The sequence below is a fragment of the Phalacrocorax aristotelis genome, chromosome 1 (genome assembly GCF_949628215.1).
Source record: "Phalacrocorax aristotelis chromosome 1, bGulAri2.1, whole genome shotgun sequence".
Taxonomy (NCBI): Eukaryota; Metazoa; Chordata; class Aves; order Suliformes; family Phalacrocoracidae; genus Phalacrocorax; species Phalacrocorax aristotelis.
Window position 1 is genome coordinate 185,236,059 of NC_134276.1, and position 23,828 is coordinate 185,259,886.

A 23,828-nucleotide genomic window follows, 5' to 3' on the forward strand; every position below is an offset into this window, starting at 1 on the left:
ATTCTAGTTTGTTGAAAAAAAGCAACAAAACCAAGAGAGTAGCCAAATTTAACATTTAGTTTTTCAACAGGCAATTAAGTGCGAACAAAATTTGCATCAGCTCAGCCCCTTCAGTTCTTATAAACTTTGTTTGTAGCCATCTGATTCTGCTTTCTTTTTAATCTTTAATTTTCTCTTATTATTTCCTTTACTTGCCTCAATTTAATATCTATTTTTTACTACTTTAAAAGCATAGATATTTCATTGCACTTTCTGTAGCAGAATCCTCGTAAATAAAATCTTTCACCTTCTCTGTTGCAATTCCTTCTAAACCTACTCCAAAAAAGAGCAGGTCTGTTAATATTTTCATGAGATTTCCTGCTTCTGATGTCGTTGAAAAAAATCTTTACAGTTTGTTTCATCTTCGGCTGTAAGGTCTTCAGACCACCTCTTACACTATACATTTTCCATCTTTCATTTTCCTGCCACAATTTCTTTTCTGTTTTAACAGTTACAACTTACCTGGAAGAGGCTACATTTGGGGTCAAACAAATGTTTACCCCTTGCAATTTTTCCCATTGATTTTTAAATATTTTTCTTAATAATCTGAGGCTGACTCACCATTTGAAATCCCATTCATGTGTTAATTCAAAGAATTACTATAATTAACTTCAAGGTCATAAAAGGACACTCACATATCTACTTACCTTAATTACAAGGACTGACAACGAGACATCTAAATATTATTGCATATAGCATTAATTTTACAACTCAGTTATAAACAGCATCAAAGATATAATAAAAGAAACAGTATAAATCAATTTTAAGATTATATTTTTACATCAATTATTTTGATTAGGAATTGTTCTCTCATGTACAGCTTTTGCAATGTTTGATTTTTTGTTAGACCAAGTTTCTTTTTTTCCCAACTATAAATTCCCTTTACATCTCTTCCTGCCACAGACAATTAGAAGATATATTTTTCTATAAAAGGTTCATTTACAATTATTTGATTTGACTATCTTCCTACCAGAATAAAATGATCCTAATGTTTCCTTTCTTCCAGAAAGCTCTGGCAGACTTTCCCCAGTCTGGGTAGGGTTTGTCCTGAAGCATCATGTCAGTGACCTACAGGGAAAGAAGAAATCACGCACAGTTAAACTGGTGTCACAGAAGAAAGCACTAACACAGACTTTACGAACACTTTATTTTATGCATGAAACGCCTGCTTGAGTTCTGATAATTTTAATAGTTAGGCAGTAGACAAATAATACCTCTAGTGTTACTTGCACTCAGGATAAAGTATATTGGCCTACATATTCTGCCCCTAGAAGTGCATGCAACTCCTTGAGAAACAAGAAAATCTGTGGAGATCCAAAGGTAAGAAGAGAAGAGGAACTAGTCTAAAAGTTACAGCAACCTACAGTACATAAGCTGTGTTCCCCTATGGCTGTGAAGCCTTCTGGTCTTTCTGGTCCAGCCTGGGAGAGGGGACCCACTTCCTGAGAGCAGCATCAGCAGAATTTCTACTCTTGAAATCAGAACTGCAGCCAGGGAGTGCGAGCTTGGGAATTAAGCACTATATGCCAGTTACAATCTCCTCTCGCTTCCTGGTATCAGTAAGAAAAGCACACTTGGGACTAGAGACAGGAAAATCCGTTAAAATTTGCACAAAATTTAAGAAGTATGAAATATTTATTCTCATTTTCATAATTCCTATCTAAAGAGACCATCTGTTTCTCTGTCCAGAGACTCATGCGCATGCACTACTTCTGGGTAGAAAGCAAAAGTATTAAAAATGACTTTCAGCCAAATGAGGGAGGTGAATACCCCTCAGGCACTTGCACCTTCGGGAATCTGTGTTTTCATATCCATTTACTTCAGGTTAACTGTACTAAAAAGCACCGAAAGTTACAATACAGTAAACTCATCAATTCCACTGTGCAAAAGATCCAGAAGAGTGGAAAACCTACCCATATGTAAAGATTAAGAAATAATTGAACAGATGAAGTAGGGGTTAGCACCTGCTTCAAAATATAGATACGTAAAACAAATTCTTACTATCTGTCACCGGGGTATCAGTAAACAGTGGAAAATTACTAACTGTTTTGATTAGTCTGAAAATAACTCTTAATAAGATTTCAGAAGGAAATAAGTTTAAGTTGAAGTCAAGATTTTTTGTTTTTATCTTCCACTACATTTGTTTTGATATACAGAGTTTTTAAAATCCAGTTTGCCATCCCGAGTTTGAGCTACCACTTTCAATCAACAACATTAACAGTGTTTATCAAAAAAAACCAACCACATGGCCCATATTAAATTAAAACTACCTATAAACTACATTCAACTTCTAAATTTTGGTTCCAAGCCCATTTGGCGTTAAAAGTGCTCAGCATACTATCCTGACAGGATGGGTCTGAAGGATAATGAATATGTTAAAAAACAGAAAAACATTTTAGGATTTTATGACTCCATTAAGCCTAGCCTGAAGAAAGAACAGGTTATGTCCCAAAATACCACCTTTACTAATTGTTTTATGTAGTAAATCTTTTCTCAGAGCAGCATGCTATGATACTTTTTAATAAGATGCCTATTATCTAAATAAATATTTTGATAAATATTTAATGCTGAATGAGACCTCTGTAAAGATTTAAACCACTACTTTTGTAATACCCTTTTCTCTTAGGAAGAGTCTACACAGTAATGAAAATTTGCAAAGAAGACTAGATATTTTAAGAGCCTTTATTTAATTTTCAAAATATTTTCTCCAGACACTTTCTGGGAAATACTTATTCTGTTCGGTGGAAGGATGCAATCTGCTGCTCTATGACCAATTATTAGAGTAGCATGTTTCATAAGAATGACATTCAAGAAGGGGACATTTTCTGAGGAAAATGGCAAGATGAGGCAGGAAATGTTCTTTCTGATATCAGACAGTTGGTCTTTCATCTCCCAGCTTTGGCATTTATTTAAAGTCATATCACCAGATCAATGTCAGGTCGGTTGCAGCTAAATTGGCTGAAGCAGAGACAGTCATTAAAGGGATACATTCCATAAAGAGAAATCCAATTACCTTTTGCATTAGAGAAATCAAATTCATTTTCTGGTTTGGTCAAGGACAGTCACTGTGGAAAACAGCTCAAGGGAGAAAAGCACTCAACACTGTCATAGTGCAAATAAGTTGTAGATAGCAACATCAAAAACTCATTGCTGCTATTAGAATTATGTTTTTAGAAAAAGAAAAAATATAAATTTTAATTTAATTTGCACAACCTAGTATAAAGAGATGCGTGAGTGTGTATTTTTTTCTCTCTCTTTGCATTTCACAATGCAATTGCTGGCCAGCAAACAATTCTCTGTTTTACTGGACTATATGTGAAAACACTGCAGATGCTCAGGAATAAAATTAATTGAACACTTCAGTAATTCTGTGTATGCATGCATCCTACATAATCAAGATAAAACAGGGAAAGCCACTTACAAAGTAATTAAGTAATGCATTATTTTCTTGAACGAAGAGATGTGATATACTTTAATCAATTAATCACACTGCTTCAATTCAGAAAGAAATGGCCCCTACATATAATGACTGTATAGTCTTTCATTTTACTTAGTGCCTCATGAGAGACATGGTTACACTGTATTAATGCGCACACAAAAACCTGCATAATACACATGGACTGACTTTCTAAGTGACACACATGTCACAGCAAAATATTTTCATAAAAAATTAGTATGCCTTCCACATATTACAGAATCTTAAATTTCAATTTGCTAAATAAAAACATTACTTTATTGACTCCCATTAACTACAAAGATAACTAATAATCCTTTTAAAAAGGAATAACACTACCGTTAAATTTATAGCAAAATGTCACAATTCACAAGTTTTGTTACAGAAAATTAAATTGTTCCTTTTGATCTCATATACTACCACTGTCTGAAAAATGACGTCATACTATATAGAAGAGAGAACCCGGGATTCAAAATCATGTTCAGAGCAAGTAACTTACATGAACAACAAGTTCAGAAAGCAAAATCATAAAAACTCAAAAAAACCCAACAAAACAGTAAGATACGTGAGATATACTAGGTGGAACAGTAAAACACCTGAAGGATCATTTACTTCTGCGTGTAATTGCTCTTTGAGCGTGTTGCTCAGGATGCTCAGCACATACTTGAGATCTCTGCTCCCTAGACAATCATGTCAAACAATGCTACGTTGTATGTCACAGGATCCCTCCCAGCAGAGGCAATGTCTGCAGCGGGAGTTTCAGGTAAGGCTAAGTATCTTCTCTATTAATAAGCTAATTGCAAGTAAAACTTTCTTTAAAAAAAAAGAAGAAAATGACCTAATACTTTGGTCATGCCTTCAAAGTGTCTTCCAAATTCCTCACTAGTAGGAATCGTGCTCTCATCTTCAGAGCACAAACGGATCATTCCTGGAAAACTCATGTGGCATGGGCCGCTGGCCAAGATGCTTTCATCTGCCAAATTGCATTTTAGAAACCTAGAGGTATAAAAGTACATTGAATAGTTTCCTAGTAGCACTCCTCCACATAAGAAACTGCAGAAACAGTATCTTGAAAGAGAAATGGACTCGGGACAAGCTCTCTAGGATGCGACGTATTCCATGCTGTAACACTCATTAAGTAGAGACCAACTGCCAGTGGAGGATTTTCATTGCTTTATCATACTTGGATAAATCATCAAAATAGAGTGAGAGCAGCCCTCCAGAATTTAACAGAATTTATTGTAGAAGAAGCCAAAATCGACAAGAAAAGCTTGGAAATATAACCAAATGGTGAACTCTGAAATATTTTTTATTATTTTGATACAGCAATAAGCAGTGAAAGGTCTAATGGACAGTAGGACTCCAAGATCTCACATGAGTAAAGAATCTGTTCATGTGCAACTACTCAGCCAGGAGGACAAGACATCATGGTGCTATTGATGGAAAATGGAGTAGCCTGAATAACTCTGCATTTGGCAAAATACATATTTCTACCACTGTCAAGTATATGACCCAAGTATTTTAAGTGTTAATTTTTTCTATTTTTATCATTTTACAATTTCAAAACATCTTATTTTAAGTCATAAACCTCTTCATAAGTAGCACTAAATTAATTTCATTTGAAACTCAGCCTTTAAATAGGCCATAAGTAGCACTTTTCCACTCTCCCTGAACTCTTTACACAAGAAACATTATTTTCAGTCCTACAACTTAGGAATTTAATTGATAAGTATGAGCATCATAAATTCTAAAAGTTTTCAGAAATTTCAGAAATTGTAAGGATGACATAGAGTCGGAGCAAGCCCGAGGGCAGTTTGCCAGCATAGGTGCATGTATGTTGCTTGGTTTTGTGCAGCACAATCTTCCTCATCAAAAGAACCCACTGACATCCTTTTAAAAGACACAACACTGCTTATGTGTTTCTGAAGAGTACGCACTTTTTTTTCTGGAGTGGGGCTAAATCAGGTTAAAGTAATTATGTTTCCTGAAGTCAAAGTGTGAAGTCAATGAGAGCTAATGTATACCACTGAGTGCATATACTCCCTCTGCTTTGCTGTTATGTGCTTTTAGGTAAGAGCTACATATAGGTGTTCCACTAACTACACATCAATTCTTTATCATATTTCAGTCTTCAAGTACTACACTGTATCATAGTAAACCAGGGAAACATTTAGTATTCAGTCATTAAAAACCTCTATCCATCATTTTTGTCTTCATCTTCTTTGAGAAGATGAATTGCAGAGCTGTTCACTTGAGGTACAAAAGTAACCTATATGGAAAATGTTTTTATGCTTCTTTCATCTGGATGTTAGGGAGAAAACTGCCTTCTGTGGATCATACCTTAACACTTTGTCATGGTTTTCGCTGGGACAGAGTTAATTTTCTTCACTGTACCTGGTACAGTGCAGTGCTTTCGATTTAGTATGAGAATAATGTTGATAACACACTGATGTTTTAGATGTTTGTAAGTAGTGCTTACACTAGTCAAGGACTTTTCTCGTTTCCCATGCTCTGCTGGGAGCAGAAGAAGCCGGGCGGGGAGGGGGCACAGCCAGGACAGCTGATCCAAACTGGCCAAGGGGATATTCCATACCATATGACATCATTCCCAGTATAGTAACTGGGGGCAGCTGCCCAGGGGAAGCAGCGACATCAGCTTGTTTATTTTTTCCCTGGGTTTCATTTCTCTCTCTCTCTCATTATTTTCCTTTTCTTCATCATCATCATCATCATCATTATCATCATCATCATATTACTATCATCCTCCTCCCCACCATCATCATTACCGTCATTACCATTATTACTACTACTATTTTATTGTCATTATTAAACTGTTCTTATCTCAACCCATGAGTTTTCTTGCTTTTGCCCTTCCGATTCTCTCCCCCATCCCACTGGGGCTGGGGGAGTGAGTGAGAGGCTGTGTGGTGCTTGGTTGCTGACTGGGGTAAACCACGACACACTTCCATGACTTACACAGTGATAATATGAAATGGCTCCTTTAATTATGAAGTTGTTTTGGCAGTTGAGCAGAAGTGTCGAAAACTTTGTTACACATCCTTCAGAAATAACTGTTAATTTATTTTAATCCACTCTGCTGCATTTTGGAATATACAAAATGTGTAAACATTTGAAAACAAATGTAACTAATATTTGTACTTAGGCTTACTGATCTATAAGGTGGGTGATTTTTTCAATCTAAATATTAATAGTCAGCTGTAAATACATTGCTAGGTTTTAAAGTAGTTCTGTCTGCTTTCTACATTTTCAAACATTACTAGTGTAGTTTCATTCCTATCCTGAAAACAGTCAAGCTCATGTTAGGTTATTTCCCTTTCAATTTATTGTAAGAAATTCTTTTTATATTTGCATTTTCAAAGCAACAGCAATCACAGAGACAAATTGTGGCCCTTTCAGTCTACTCTTTAATTGTTTTCTCATTTTAATCAGAGCAAGCACATTGTTCTTGTCTTACCAACACATATTGTTTTAACAATAGGTAAATCCTGAAAAACAACATTAATTTGCTGTCACAATTCAGTGATCAATATGAATGATAAATAATACTACGGTTTAATTTGTTGCTTCCTCAATAGCTCCCAGTATTATTTTCTGCATTTGCACATTTCCCGCCAATAAAATGTTTCCAGAGCGTTGCTCTAATGAGCTATTATTCTCCTGATCCACAGCATTTGCTCACGTGCACCGTCTTACATCTGAATGTCCACCAAAACCAGATAAAGAACTTCTTTTTTACAAAAACTGAAGTGGCTTATATTAATTTCTGCCATCTTTACTGACTGATACATGCAAATTTATTTCTTCTCCCACTGAGGAAGCAGAAAGCCTGTTCTTTTTTAGTCAATAGGTCTTGATTTGTTTTTTTAATATTATCATAGCAGTTTCTTTGATAGTCACAATCCAGGCAGGGATAACAACTCAACAAGAAGACAAGAGCATCTAAAAATATATACACCTTAGGCTCAGCTTTGGAAAAGTCACCCCTGCCAGCGCTTCCTTTCAATTTCCAAATCGAGTCGGGACAAAATGCTCCATGAAGTGTCTAGCCCACAATCAATTTGTGGTGAAAAATTTCTTTAGATATCAAAAGGTGAGTTATGGAGAAACCTGGTCTACAGTTATTTTAGGTCTATTCAAGTTATTCTGGAAATTATACTTTGTATTTCAATACCAGCAGAAATAATTCCTGAATTTTTTTTTTTAAATCTAAAACCAACAAAAAAGAAGAATAATTTTCCTTTAACTGGAAAATCCTTGACACTTCATAAATATAAATAACTATTTAGGAACAATTGCACAACTGAAGTAGGGCTTCTGCAAAAAAAATTCTAAGCTGCACCATCTCATTTCCAACCATGTTTCAAGTCCCTACTGTGCACACAAATCACTGTATATATGCAACAAAATATACTGGCTGCCATGTGGCAAGCACTTGCTGTTTATATAACCACTGACACTACGTTTCAGAAGACTTTTTTTCTTTCTTTACTGCTTCCTTATTAGTGTTACAGACGCAGAAGCAGAGGTCTGGCTAATATCACTATTACAAAGTGTGAGACATAAAGCTACACCATGATTTTTATTTAAGACATTCAACTCGGTTCCATCTTAAGCTGACACGGCATGAGAGCTTGCTTTACTCATTTAGGGAGCTTGGTGGTTTTGGTAAAAGGCCAGAGGTAGAATTCATGCCATGTTTGGTGCACATATGCCATACGCATCTAGACTGGTGTAGATTCTTTTTATAGTCAGTGAAAAGAAAAAGGCACTTCTGGGGTGCAACTGATTTCAGAATAGGTTCTGTTGTAAAGACGTAGCTATTTCTCTTCACTCTAAAACAGGACCTGCTCTCATGTTCACACTGCTGACACTGGAAGTCTGATGACATGAATCCCAATCCAGTTTCCTACTTTTCTTAGTGTTTCCCATCAAAGTGTCATTAACTCAGTTAATGAAATACATGATGGCTCATAAGGGATGAGGGTTCATCATAGGCAAAGGGCCGCATTCACACATCCTATGCCGAAAAATTAGGCTTTGCCTTCAGCAAGCTGATTCAGACAAAGAAACATAGAATCCAAGTTCCTTGGGCAGGTCCTGGAAAGGAGTATTCACAGCCAAAGGATTGTAGACCATGGATGAGTCATATCACAAGAGGTGCTTGACTCAGGTTCCCACAGGATGCGTTTCTGTATTTCTGAGAATAAAAATGCAGATCTCTCTAGGGAACGACGCCACAGATGCATTGTTTTTCTTTTGCATAGTAGATTATTGATTAAAGCAATCAAATGGGAGTGCCCTTTTTTATTCTCCGATCTCTCAGTTCTAAAAGTTTAACCAGTGTTATAGGCTTTATCCATTGACTTGAATGCAAAAGGCACACCAAGTGCCTAGGCCAAGAATCAGCCTCCAGGATTCTCCATCTCCTGTAGCTACAGAACCAGATTCTTCTGCAATTTCTTCTTTGTTTCAGCTTATGAATCTTGTACACCTAGCTGCAAAGCAAAGAACCGAAGAAAGAATTGAGCCAGCATGTCATTAGAATATAGGCAGCTTCTGCTACCTTGACGGAAAGGACAGAAGGTTCAAAATTACAACCTTGGACTTCAAAAGGGCCAACTCTGGGCTCTTCAAAGACCTGCTAGGAGGAATCCCATGGGCCAGGGCTCTGGAAGGCAGGGGGGTCCAAGAGAGATGGACAGTATTCAAGAAACACTTTTCCTCCGAGCTCAAGATCGGTGCATCCCCAGGAGGAAGAAGTCAGGGAGAGGAGCCAGGAGACTCGTGTGGATGAGCAAAAAGCATCTAGAGAAACTCAAATGGAAGAGGGAGGTTCACAGTACATGGAAAAAGGGACTGGCCACTTGGGAGGAATATAGAAATGTTGTCAGGGTGAGCAGAGATGCAAAGAGGAAGGCCAAGGCCCACCTGGAACTTAATCTGGCAATGCACGTCGAAGATAACAAGAAGGGCTTCTTTAAATACATCATCATCAGTAAAAGGAAGACTGGCGATGCAGTCGCAAACCCATGGGCCCAGACGGGATGCACCTCTGAGTGCTGAGGGAGCTGGCAGATGTTCTTGCTGAGCCACTCTCCATCATCTTTGAAAGGTCGTGGAGGACAGGAGAGGTCCCAAGGACTAGAGGAAAGCAAATGTCACTCTAATCTTCAAACATAACAAAAGGCTCAATGGTCAAGATAAGGACAGGGAGAGATCATTCACCAATTACCCTCACGGGAAAAACAGACTCAACGTGGAGAAAGTAGTTTAATTTTTTAACAATCAAATCAGAGTAGGATAATGAGAAATAAAACCCAAATCTTAAAAACAACTTCCCCCCACCTCTCCCTTCTTCACAGACTTAACTTCACTCCTAATTTTCTCTACCTCCTCCCCTCAGCAGCGCAGGGGGAAGGGGAATGGGGGCAGTGGTCAGTTCATCTCACACTGTCTCTGCCTCTCCTTCCTCCTCAGGGAAGGACTCCTCACACTCTTCCCCTGCTCCAGCGTGGGGTCTCTCCCACGGGAGACAGGCCTCCATGAACTTTTCCAGTGTGAGTCCTTCCCATGGGCTGCAGCTCTTCATGGTCTGCTCCAGCGTGGGTCCCTTCCACTGACTGCAGTCCTTCAGGAACAGACTGCTCCAGCGTGGGTCCCCCACGGGGCTCACAAGCCCTGCCAGCAAACCTGCTCCAGCCTGGGCTCCTCTCTCCACGGGGCCACACGTCCTGCCAGGAGCCTGCTCCAGCATGGGCTTCCCATGGGGTCACAGCATCCACAGCATCCTTTGGGTGCATCCACCTGCTCCGGCGTGGGGTCGTCCACGAGCTGCAGGTGGATATCAGCTCCACCATTAACCTCTATGGGATGCAGGGAGACAGCCTGCCTCATCATGGTCTTCACCACAGGCTGCACAGTTCTTCTGGGCTTTGCAAACTGGAAGCTTACCAGAACACCTGCAGTGGAGCATGCTTCCAGCCTAGGCATGTGTTTAAAGACACACGTCAATTCCCAAGACACGAAGCAGTCCAATGCAAGACACGTTCACATGAAAAAGGTTTCTACTGATCCACTTTAATTTCAGGCCTATGTTCTTTCAATATCTGCCTCTAACAACTTTCTCGTTACGACTTGCATGTATTCATGTGCTACGACAGATGCAGAAAGCTTTCTCAACGGCCATTAACTATTACTCTCTGGCAGCCCCATTATTTGTATTTGTATCATTATACCCTCAGAGACTCACAGTTAGACTTGTGAACTGTCCATGAAATTCTCTACTGTTTGTGTTTTGATGTGCCAGAAGGTCATCATTTGCTGTTCCAACAATTGTAGTTTTGAAGTTCTTGCTCTTCAGAAAAATGTTGGTGTCCATAAATGACAACACAGATGCCACTCGGTGCCTTTTCACCTGCCTTTCCCTTTCCAGCTAATACTTTTTAACTATATTTGGTGAGCTAACAGATGAGAGAAGCCTGGTAAATGTATAGGCAACACTCTCAGTAAGGACATAGTGTTAGGGTGATTCTTTGGCAGGTGAGGGAGTGAAAGAAGAAGAAACATTTGTGACAAGAATTTGTGACAATAGCAAATTACTAGTGAATAATTTGGGGGGGGGGGGGCGCTGTTTCCTTCTTTATTTACCTTCAACTTAGTGACTACTGAGGAAGTATTTTTTTGTGGAGAAGGCTGAGTGAATGTGAGATATAATGGGTGTGTTTTGCTACTTGATTGTTGGGATTTATTTTCACTTTACACAACGTGTTCTAGAGCAATAGCATGTTAGCTAGAGTAAATATAAGCATCATAAGCACATCTTTCAAAAATCTCTGTTGGTGTCTACATCATGCAGAACCTGGTAAAAATGAAGCTCTGATGTTTGTGCTCTGCCTTTCACCACTCTCTCACACCCAGCCACGTAAGCCACACAAGAACCATCTAAACAGTGGGAGGTCCCCAGCGACGTGCGGGAGGCACATAGGCCACTGTGCTGTGACACCCACCTGCTTCCTCTTGCCAGAACAAAGAGCCTAATTAAACAAAAATCCATCTCCATGCTGCTGACACTGTGTTGCTTTCCCGGTTGATTCAGAGCTGTGATATGCTGACAGCTCAGAGTGGTTTCAATCCATTTCACTTCTCTACAGTGACTGGCACAGAGAAGCTGTAGCTACAGAATAAGTAAATGGAACTTGAAACTTCCTTCACATGGCCTTTCCTGTTCTGCATATAGCAAACACAGCTATTGTATGACTGCATTTTCTAAGTAGAGAATGAGAACAATTCTGTACAAAACAGATTTCTCAAAGTTTCTATAAATACTGACTTGAAATGAAAACTGTTAATAGGAAACAAACTGCAAAAATTCATGAAGTACTTCTGAAAAACCTTCCCATGGCTCTTTTTCTTTATCATACTACAGAGGATTCTAACACTAAAAGATTTTTCTGCTCGGTTCCTGGTCCTTTGCCAGATTTATGAGCAACATCACTAATTGTTTTTAATTACCCTTTTATATTGAAGCTACAACCACATTAAGAACAAAATCCATCAACAGTTTAGAAATCCTTCTATTTGTCCACATTTCCTGGCCAATTCTGTACTTGAGGTGCAAGCACGGTCACAATTTTCTCCAATCCCCTTTAAAAAAATTACTTTGGTCTTGCTTCCAGAATGAAGAATGTACATGGAAGGTACTTGGTGGTTAGTACTGGGTCCACTTCAACAGAGGAAAAACTCCAGACTCTGTTGCAAAGTCATTTGCTATTGTGAATAAAAATATTTTGCTTTGAAAAAGCCAACAAACTTTTTTTTTCATCAGACTGTGTTCTTTAAGAACATTCAGATGGTCAATTTTTTAACACCTCAAATTATAATTGAAATGTAAAAATACCCATCAAAAATTGCACAAAAGAAATGTAGTGTCTCTTCAGAAATGCTGATTACTCTTAAACTGTATCGGGATTGTTCAAGGTATTCTCAGTGTTGAAAGAGGAACACAAAATGAAGTATGTCCCTATTCCCTGAATAGGGAACTTTTGGGATTAATTATTCAGAAAACGGATCACCACTTAAGTTATCTCTATTAAAGAATTATAATACTGAAGGCCTTTAGTGTTCCAACCATAGTAATACTGCTATTCCCTCAAAATAATGTGATCGGCTCAGCTCAGATATACCAAATTAAGAAAGATAATATAATTACGTTTTCTTTTATTTGCATTCAGGTTTTAAGGTTTGTATTTTCACAGACTTTTCACCAACTATGATGTCTTGAAATGAAATGGAGGATAAGACAACCTTATAGTCACACAAAACTCCAAACTTTGTCTTTCAGATAAGATTCCTGCTACTGCAGAGCCAAGACAAAATATTACCATTTTTAATAACTGGGAGTTTTGATATCTTTTTGTATAATAAACACCAAAGGGGAAAGCTGGTTATTAAACATTAATGGATACAACTGAAAATGTTTCATACTGCTCCTTGTTTGGGAAGAACATTGAAGACACACAGGGGATAACGGTTTGTGAAGAATTCTTAAGCACTAGTTGGGCTGCTAGAGGGTATTTTGGGAAAGGAGGTACAGCAAGATGAGAGCTGACAGAAATTGCTATAACTCTAGGGACAGGATTTTACACTTCCTTCTGGACTTGTGCTGAAAGATGTTCCACAGCAAATTTGACAGTAAGTAGATACCTGGTTTTTCAAGCTGGGAAGTCAAGGATGGCTGGAAATGATTGGTAGTAACATTGCCTTCTCACACCCCCTTGGCTATAGAAAATAGCAGTCTTTAACCAAAATGCTTAGTTACCTGAGCACAGGCAGAACTTTGTATTTTTTGTTGCTTTAGTTCAATAAGGAGTGAAAGAATGCCAGGACCTCTGGGCAAACAGAACATTCAAAGAGAATGGAATGAAATTTGTTCCACTTGAGAACACAATTCTTAATATACAGTTGTTATTCAGCCTTCTATATTATAAAGTCTGTGCCCATGCTATACTTTTATTAGAAATTGAGTCTTTCTTATATAAACAAAGAATCAAGATTTTTTAAAATATTCTTTCCTGGCTTCATATGCATCACTATCCATCTGCAAACATTCATCCCATGGGGAAGCAGGATTGATATCATTCAGAAGAAAGCAAATAACACTAGATCATGGTTGCACAGTTTTTTGCCTTTTGTTTGACATGTTTATTCTTTATCAACTGTCTACACAAAAAGCCATATGAAGTCAGCTAATGGTCACTCATTAAAGCATACTTTTACCTTTTACATATTCAGAAGACACACTGTGGAGAAAACCAACATATTCTTTAAAAAGAACAAAGGATAAAAATCTCAAGGAGACCAACTTTATATGAAAGGGAAAGTTGATTTTCTTAAAAGTTCAGATGCTACAAATTAAAAAACACTGCTTTATCAACATGGTGCAAAGCAGATTTTTTAAACAGATTCTCTTCTGAGCAACAATTTTTGGTCAATTTTTACTTCTCATGTGGACACTTCTCAAGGCTGGGCCACACTGTGTGCACAGCTGATATGGTACAATCTTTGCTCTACAGCTGGTCTTGTTTGTCATCTCGGCTTACTTGATTAAGCATTTTAATCAGCGTTTTGCATAAGATTGCACCTTCTGTTGAAAATTGTCTGGCTGGTATTTAGTTGAAAACCAGTTGACTTTTCAACATCTTACTTAGGCTTTGGCCATTTCTTATTCCATAACTTTTGAAGGGTTTATAATTAGTATCTTAAATTCTTTCTTCTTTACAAAGCAAAAATGAATGCTCTCTAATCACTGCAAAGTTCTGTATTAATAATGTTGGTAAGCAGCTTCCAATGTAGCTGGTAAGCTGTTTTACGTTTAGTATAATGCCATGGAGAATGTATAACAGGACTGCCTTATTTTGCCTTAAGCTTTGACCTTTTTGCCTCTGACTAAGAAAATAAAATACTAGATTTAGTATTGTATTTATCCCTTCTCTTCTTGATGTTTTGTCAAGTCACCCCTTTTCTTCAGCCAGATCAGGTGTTTAGTAATTTTTTTTTTTTAACATGGTAATTCTGCATTTTTCCCCCAGAGTTCTCAGGAAACTGAACGCAGATTGTATGTACATGCTTGAATTAGCTATAATGTATAATTTAAAGTCACCTTTATTTCATTCATCCTGCCTATGTTTATATATGTTTCCCTTATGTGACATTAACATAACCCAAGAGCATTCTCATTTTGGCTTCTCTGAGTAGACCATTTGGCTGAGCTCCAGCTCGTCGCCTTGCTTTCTTAGCACAAGGAGGGAAACATCATATTTTGGGAAAGTGTAAGCCCCTCCTCCGGAGCCCAGATCACATTGTCTCAATACCTTCTAGAAATGTTCATTGATAAATAAGAAACAAAAAACTCTCCAATGACTAAGCATAAACAGAATGACTTTAAAAAAAAACACCTTTGCCTTTTAACTTCTAACTTTAAAGAGAAGGTAAAAATCCAGTTAGATTACTAGTGTTCTCAAACAATAACTGCATATCCTCAAGGTAAGAATTAGCTGGGAAAAGATAAAGATACTATATTTACTATTGCACACTATTGCAATAGGTAAAGTAAATACATATTTACAGTTAATTTGCTTTAAGTTATATCACCTCTATATCAAATATATACTTTCTGCTTTACTACTGTCTCATGCTCCCCGTCTTGACTATGGCAGGTCATCTTTGAACCAGTCCCTAGACTCCAGTTTCAATGCCTCTGAGTTCCCATTGTAAATCATAATCCCTTGTGCAGAAAAATGCATTTTAAAATTACTCAGCCCAGGACTGAGTAGCCTGATTGTATGAGAGCACTGTGGCATTGTACCTAACAACTCCTTTCCACCTCCAATTTGAAAGACAGTCCATGTAAACCTAAGCTAGTGCTGATGCACTTCACTTGCATTTTAACCTAGGTACCTAGTAACCTAGGAGGTATAGTACTGGCTTAACTGCTGTCTATCGGACCTAGTCTGGTAAAACCTCAAGCATAAATGACAAATGTAAGTGGTGATGTTCAGTATACGTATAACGCATAAAGTTAGAATATAGATTCCCTGATTTATCTTGTCAGATAAACAGGAATCTCAAGACATTGTCTATGTGACTTGGCTGAAAAATTGGAGCAAAATTTTTAGATTTATAAAAGCATATAAACATAAATCTATATATGCTTGAAAACCAGTAATATCTGTAAACACTTTTATTGAAATTGCAACTCCCCTGTGTATATTGGCAAAAACATTTTATAACAGATGAAGAATGAAATATGATTACAGCTCCAGATTAGCTAAAATTGGTGCAACCTTAGGTCTAGTATGAAGCATTTCTCAGGTAAAAACACAGTATGTACAGGCATTTTTAGTTTGTAAAAGGACTTCCTGAATCCTACACAGAAAACCAAAGTTTAATAAAGACCCTTCTCAGCTTTGAAAAATCTCATTATTTTTGATGGGAAAATTAAACAAGAAAACAGACACTCAGAGATGACTGAAAGAAGTTCTAAAAAGAGAGTGACCTTGATGGAAGACAGGGAGAGAGAAGTGTGGAAATGATGGAATACTAAAAATGAGAGCATGAGGTTGAAATAAGCTCAGTAAATGGACATACTAATGAATGGAGATCCAGTTCAGAGCATAAAAGTACTTGTCTACACTTCCTTCAACAGAAATGAAGGTTGACACTGACAGGTAGATTATCCCTAGATTAGAGAAAGCTACCGCTTTAAACTAGATTTTAGAACACTTGCTAGAACATCTCAGATCGACATTTGCTCCTGAGGTGTTTAAGAGAATCCAAACATCTGTTCACATAATACGGGAGATCAACCCACAAGACAAGAACCAAGCCAAGGCAGACTAAAGACACTGCTTCTGGGAGCAGAAGGTTCAGGTCTAAGACCCCAGTGTTATCATGTGCTTGAGAGACAGGCAAAAAATAGATACTACCTAAAGTATCTATCTAATTAGGAAGCTACTCCTAATTAGAGTAGTCTCTAGAATTTGCACTTTGATGAGTAATTAAGATACCTTAAAAATACATGGAATCCAGAGTTGTGATGTGAATCTTTGACGTCTGTTAGAGAAACAATGGAATAATTGCTTAGTAATTTGATAAATATGTGAAGAGACTTCATATGAGTTTTTGTGAGCACCTTTGGTCCACAATGCAGCAATGTTGGAATGCAGCAAAGAAACCTCTAAACTAGCATCCATACAAGCCAGCATGTGTTCTCTGTGGACGGCAATGCTGTCTGCATTACTTAACTTCAGTTCACAGACAGCAGACCTAAAATGACTTGGCCTCCTGAGAGGCAGGCATATTAACTTCGACGTAGTACCACAAAACACAGCTTTTGTTCTTATGACCAAGGCCTGACATCTATCCATTGCACATCCTTGTGCCTCTTATGCTGGGATTTGCACATATGGATTTGGATTTAGCCTCTACTCCTTCTATTTTTTTCCAATTGACAAATGAAGTTAAATTGATTCATGATGTGAATTTTGGTGACTTTTTCAGTACAGCCAATAGGGTAACAGGTTAAATCATGTTGTAAACCTGTACTCAGCAGACAGAAAATAAATATAGTTTAGCGTAAGAAGAATCTTGAGTTTTCTCTTTGCTCTGATTGATGACCTACCAAATGTTGATTCACTGGGGCTTCTTCTGTACTAGGAGTACAAATGGGAGGGTGATTAGCACTGCTGAAGTAGGTGCTCTGTGACAGGTATCTCTGTGTCTTCACCAAGCCTAGACCCACCCCAGCAACCACTAAACTTTTGGGTTCCAATAATGTAGGACAAAAATTTGAAAAGCTCTTGAATCATTCGTTGTAAAGCTACCTACCCCTGGCTTTCCACACAAATGTGACTTCTGTCAATCGTTTCCACTAGAAAAATGAGGCTATGAAAGGGACAATCCTGCAAACAACGTGCACACAGATTTTTTCAGGCAAGTTAGTGATCAGGCAATGGAAGGACTGACTGCAGAATCACGTTTCTCAGTCTCAATTTTTCAACCATAGCATGACACTCACAGTCAATATTGGAAAGTAATATTTCTGCCTTTTAAGTAAAATTGGTTTTTCTATTTCTGACTACACAATTACCAAAAATATGCTGGCAATTATCAATGATGGTAAACAGGACATATTTGGAGCTGTTACTTGTGATCTGGTGCATAGAATTTATGAAAATGGTCAGAAAAATGACAATTTGCTAGCTGTTTCAGTACAATGACAAATGTAGCATAGGAACAGCAAATGACTGCTTGATTTCCTGTGTCATGGAGATACTTATATTAAACACTCTTACAGGTAAAAAAGGATGATGTTTTTTGAAAAATAAATGACTTGAGGCATTAAAATTTGTAAAATGACATTAATGATTATTTTTAATGGTGATTTTTTTAACAGTGCACTAAAAAGTGACAGTCATAAGTCTCATGCTAGTACAAGAAAATAAGTTTATACATAAACGATAGGTGCACTTGCATTTTTTGTTTTGCATTTTTGTCTATGCATGTATCCTACGCATAAACATAGGATGAAATATTTCACACACATATGCCCTTCTGGCCTGAACAGAGTGCTCTTAAGATTAGACTGGCAGAGACTAACAGCCTGAAAAATGAACTTAGGTCCAAGTTCCACAGAGACTTTTGTATGAGCAGAAGTTTACAGACTGCAAAGTCAAATGCAGTCAAAAATGCCAGGCTCAAGCTCTTGTCCCAGTCTCCAACACAGGGAAGTCTATTCTAGTGGGCTATCTACCACTCTTTTACTGAATGACCCTCCTTATTGTCACCTGCCTGCCAATAGCATGCCTTCCTCACACTAGTCATATCGGGTATCTTCCCATTCCTGTCATGAAAAAATATTATCTAATAAATAAACAAACGACCTCAAGGCTCAAGGCTTCTACCTTTTTTTTGTACAAGCTCAGGGATTAATTTTGCCTTCCATCACTCCAAAGGGGTTTTCTCCATTGTTTCTTCTGATTACACAAAATGATCTAAAAGTGTTCTTTGGTAGTCAATGAGAAAGCTCAAAGTATGCCAACTTTCTGGTAATCTGCATTGCCTTTACACTGTCCATCAATTATTAGTAACAAAACAATTTCAAAATGCTAGGAAACAAAAATGGGCAGTGAGAAAGTGCTTCTAGAAAGGAGAATGAAGCAGAGCTGAACACACTATGTCACTACAGAAGTGTTACAAAAGCAAAGAATGAACTGCTTCAAATGCAAGAATTAATATCAGGTTTAAGCGCATACCCCAGCGAAACAAGTAAGGCATATTACATATGTGGTTCTAGCTACAGCACCACAAAAGTTCTCATCTGAGCACTGAAAAGGATATGTATGGTTGCTCATTACATTCTATTACAATACTAATTCTGCTGTGGGAAGATGCTAAAATGGAGTTAAAACACATTTTGCCTCTGCTCATTCTTGGTTTTGTAACTGTAGATTTTTAATCTAAATTTTTGAGTGAGAAATCCTGAATTCCTATGAATGAATTGCCAAATTACCTTTTTTTCTGCCTCTGTCTTCTTTCACATTCTAGATTCTTTATATTTTTCTGATCCAAGAAGCTTCTGGCTTTTTAGTTTTTGCAGTATTTTTGTTAGCATACATTGTACAAATGTGTTCCACTTCAGAGAAAATCTATTAATGATTATTATTTTAGCAGTTTTTTAGAAGTTCTATAGACAAGTAACTTGCAAAGATTTTTTTTTCTTGTTAGTAGTGTGATAGCAACAAAATTCCAGCTTGAAAACAAGTCCTGTGGTTTCTGACTACACTTCTTTCTCATTAATTGCACTATAAATTAGAAGCACACCAATAAATATTATGGCAAAATGATTAGGAATAGATTAAGTTGTCAACTGGAACATGACTAGCAGCAGATCCCTATGGCTTATATTGTTTTGTGACCTTTTCCACTTATGAAGTAAGCTGGGGAGTTTAAAATCTGTTATTAGCTTTCTCAGATCAAAATAATGAAGGTTTTGGCAGCATGTTAAGCCCGCTGACTTTGCACTGAAGTTCATGGACAGGGTTCACGTGAGCCATTCTGCTGACTCGTGTATATGGTTGTAAGATCCAGCTGGTAGAAAAAGACTGAAGAGGCCACTTAAACAAGCTCTGCATGGCCATGGCCATCTTAATTTCTACAATTTTCTTTGATCTCAACATTGTCATGGCAATAAGAACGTGCTGCTTCGTAGCGCCTGTAGGGTACAAAAAAATAACCAGACAAATGGTGTCAACCACAGAGAAATGTTAAGGAAGGCAAATGAACAAAACCCATTTAACTGTAGCTCTTTGAGTTCAAATGAACTTGCTCAGACAGCTGTGCCTCTTTGCTATAGTGGAGGTTTTAGTATTTTTTCATCACAGTAAATATCAAGTTATGGGCACATTTTGGACAGGCTTTATTTTTTCTGGAGCTGTCTTTGCAGACACATAACTTTTGTCTTCCATGTGAAAAAGAGTCTAATGTGACTTGCATTTTAAATAAGTTTCTAAGATAGAAGTACTTCTTGGCCCAGATCCCTAGTCTGAGGCTTGGGCACGAGAGGACAGTAAAACCTTCACACTACATTTGTACCTTTCTGCTCCTAAAGCTCTTCAAGCTCTGACTCAGCTCTTAGCGTTCAGACTGTGAAACTTATGAATGTTGTGTGCCCACCTCCTCGAGGTATCTTCATCATACCAATATCCCATCAATCAGCCAGGCAAAGGGTGTGAGCTGTTACACCTCTAGCTCCAGCTATAAACATGCAGACTTCATTGTAGATACCTCACTCCTCTAGAAGCAGTGCGGTTCACACACCTGGAATGATGAGGGGTGTGACTGATGATCTATGAGGCTTGCCAAGGATGACTTCTTTTCTTCTGTTTGTTGGGATGTTAATATGCAGATGCTGCAAATGCAGTACATAACAGAAGTATGGCTTGGGACGATCCAGATATCTACTGGAGGGTGAGCTGGTGTGAGACATGTCCCACAAAAATCCAAGAGGCTGCCCGTGCATGAAAAGTATAAAATATTTCTGTGGAACCGCCCTTTGCAAAGTTAACCTTGCAGTGTTTGATGTGGAAGAAAAACCTCATCTGTTCTACACATGCCAATAGAAATGGGTTTGTCAAACCAAAACAAAGATGGAGGCGTTTATGATTCACAAGGGAGCCCAAAATACCTTCTGCTCATTTCTGCAGGTTAACAGCAGTTCTGACTCAGGATATTTGTCTTGCCAAAACCAGTGGAAAGTTACTTTGAAAAAGGGCTAAATTCTGCTCTCCATTACATAGCTGTAAACTTTAGGACGAGTCCATCTATATGAATGTATGGCAAGAAGGATCATTATTTTATACTCGCCTGAAAGAGAACAGAGTTTAGCCTGAAGACTCTCCTGTTCTTGCATTCTGGTGCTTCACAAGGCAGTCAGACATTCCTGTCACAGTTTATTACACTCTCACAAGAACTGTTTGATGTAAATTACAGATCTGACACTCCTGGTGTCTGTCACTTGTTCCTCATGAACAGTATGTAATGCATAAAGCACAACTAGCATCAGTGTGTATGGTATGGTCAGTTTAGGAACAGGTATGCTATAAAGTTGCTGGAAAGCACATACAAAATACAGAATTTAAAATGACAAAAATTGTGCATTCACTGAACAAAATTAAGAAAATTATTAAATTCTAATTATTGCACACAGTTTAAGAAATTAGGTAAACAGTTTTAGAAATTACACCAACTGCAAAATAGTTTCTAAATATTAATTAAAGGATCTATTTAGAAATATTTCACACATGATTTCCTTACCATCTGTATTTGTAAAACTTGAGAAGAAGAAAAATGTAACAACATCTGGTTAAAATTATTGGAAGGTACTAATGCTACACTGCTTGAATCTAAATTCAGTAAAAGTATTCACCCTCTCTTAAGAACATATTCTTTTATAGCTGAAAGGAATACCAATATATTCTTTGTGTAGACTTGTCATGTGTCTACAAGAAGTGTCAAACTATATTTCTAGCTACAGAGTTTACTTAATCCCACAAGATTTTATCTTGCCTTTATGTTGACAAATGAACAAGGCTGAAATACAGGGAATCTGAGCTTCTGTCAAGATACACTCTGTTTCAAAAGTCATTGTTCTTGCACGGCTGTTTCCTTTAAGCTGTTGACTTAAACACAGTTTTATTATTCTTCTGGGTTTATTACTGAACTCCTCAGTAGTTGTAGTTAACTGTCTCCAAGCTTCACTTTTCTAGACAAGCCAAGAGACTGTAGCAGAAATATAACATGATACCAAGATGCTACAAGGAGACTACGATAACTCTCATTCAATGCACACAGCTGTGTTCTGGCTAGGTTTTCTTACTTCCATATTCCTGTTTTTTGAAATATACTTGTCTCATGTTACCAGATCAAAGGGAAAAATGCTACCTGCATTACTTGTAAGACCTTTTATTTAGTAACACAAGCAGCAGTTATTATTAGTATTAAAATAATGTTTTGGTTCACAACTTGGACTTCATTCTATCTTTAATGTGTCTATATTGAATGATTAGAAAAGAATCTACCAGATGTCTGTTTCTTCTGTACTAATAAACAGTACATCTCAACAGTTTCTAAAAAAAAGTTAATAATTTCTAGCAGATTAAATACAACCTTTTATTTTAGGTTTTAAGATAGCCTTTTTTCCCCCAAAACTGTTACATTCTTGGACTAAATTAAGACTGGGAGCAATCCTAAAAGCTTCCCTGTCAGATTAACAATTTTTCCAGGCATTTTTAATACAATCAAAATACTATGCATTTGTCTATTTTAAGACCAACATAGACAACCTCTGCTAGATGTCATCTAGAAATACTTTATCTGAGAACGTTAAATGCACAGATCTCTAAATTCAGTAGAATTATATGTACAGCACAGCAGTTATGCTTATCTTATCAACACAAGCCGAATCTTGGACTCCTAAGTTTCCATTTATGTTAAAATAAAAAGCTATAATTGAACTTAGAGAACTGGTGAACAAAAATGCCCAGTATTGTTCTGTACCACCAGAGAACTAACATAAGTTGTTTCACTGTTGGAAGACTTGCTCTGGACGACAATCAGGACAACAGGCTTTCATTCATCTTACAGAAAGAATTGATCATGGATCCAGTTTGCTGGCCCCTGTGGGACCAGAGCAATCCCCTTTGCTTTACATCACTTTCAGGTAATCAGTTGCCCATTCCAGTCCTCAGTAGGCTATGGGACTACAATGGGCCTCTGACTTGCTTAGAGCTACCTTGCCACTGGTGAAGGGACAAGCAGCCAATGTGATTCCTTGTATTAGATCTGGAAGAAGGGAGGGAAGGAGGAAAGAAGGTATGCACCTACTACTGTAACAGACATGTATCTACTCTCAAACACTCAGGGTTTTCCTTAGCCACCTCAAGGCAAATTACTAAACTAAAATTGCCCTAGTATAACAAAAAAAAATTATAATTCTGGGAGGGATAATGACATTGTTTCCACTCAGTAGAAAGGATGAAAGAACTACCTGGATCAACAATGAAAGATTTTCTTTTTGAACTTGGGTCTGGCTAGTGTAGAAAATCAGCATGCGAAAACTGAGCATTCCTTAATTCGGCTAACACATGGAGATGTCCTAATAAACTGCAATATCTGTAGAGCACAAAGGGGATTTAAGCTCTCAGATAATTTAATAACAACCAGTATAAGCACAAGGAATATATGATGTAAAAAAGAATACTGTTTCCCTTCAGTACATGCATTTAAATTACTTAGCTTCTGACAGATTAACCTCAGAAGCCAAACAGAATGTAATGACTGAGATTAACATCAGAAGAAAAGAAAAAAGTACAAACCATCTATTTCTTTTTCTGGGTTCAGCCCTGTCCTGTAGTACCTAGTGTCCCTGCCAGATAGCGTGAGGGCACGGGCATGCTAATTCTCCTCTTGGGCATGCTCAGCACTCTCTTCTTCTAGAAAGAAAATTGTAGGCTTTGGTATGTCTTGAACATTTTATTACTTACCAGTAATACACACAAGAATCTCACATATTGTGAGGGTGCCAGAGCAGTGGAACAGGCTGCCCAGGGAGGCTGTGGAGTCTCATTCCCTGGAGACATTCAAAACCTGCCTGGATGCGTTCCTGTGCCCCCTGCTCTAGGTGTCCCTGCTCAAGCAGGGGTGTTGGACAAGATGATCTCCAGAGATTCCTTCCAGCCCCTACCATTCTGTGATTCTG

At 37.7% G+C, this 23,828-nt stretch overlaps 1 protein-coding gene across 4 annotated transcripts in view; it reads right to left on the reverse strand.

Moving 5' to 3' along the window:
- Positions 1-23,828, reverse strand: part of TMEM117 (transmembrane protein 117) — a 237,064-nt gene that overhangs the window by 74,765 nt on the left and 138,471 nt on the right. For all 4 annotated transcript variants that reach the window (XM_075080966.1, XM_075080963.1, XM_075080965.1 and 1 more), the window contains one exon: positions 1,010-1,107. In XM_075080966.1, the coding sequence (XP_074937067.1) occupies positions 1,010-1,107 (98 nt within the window). The remainder of the gene's footprint in view (positions 1-1,009; positions 1,108-23,828) is intronic.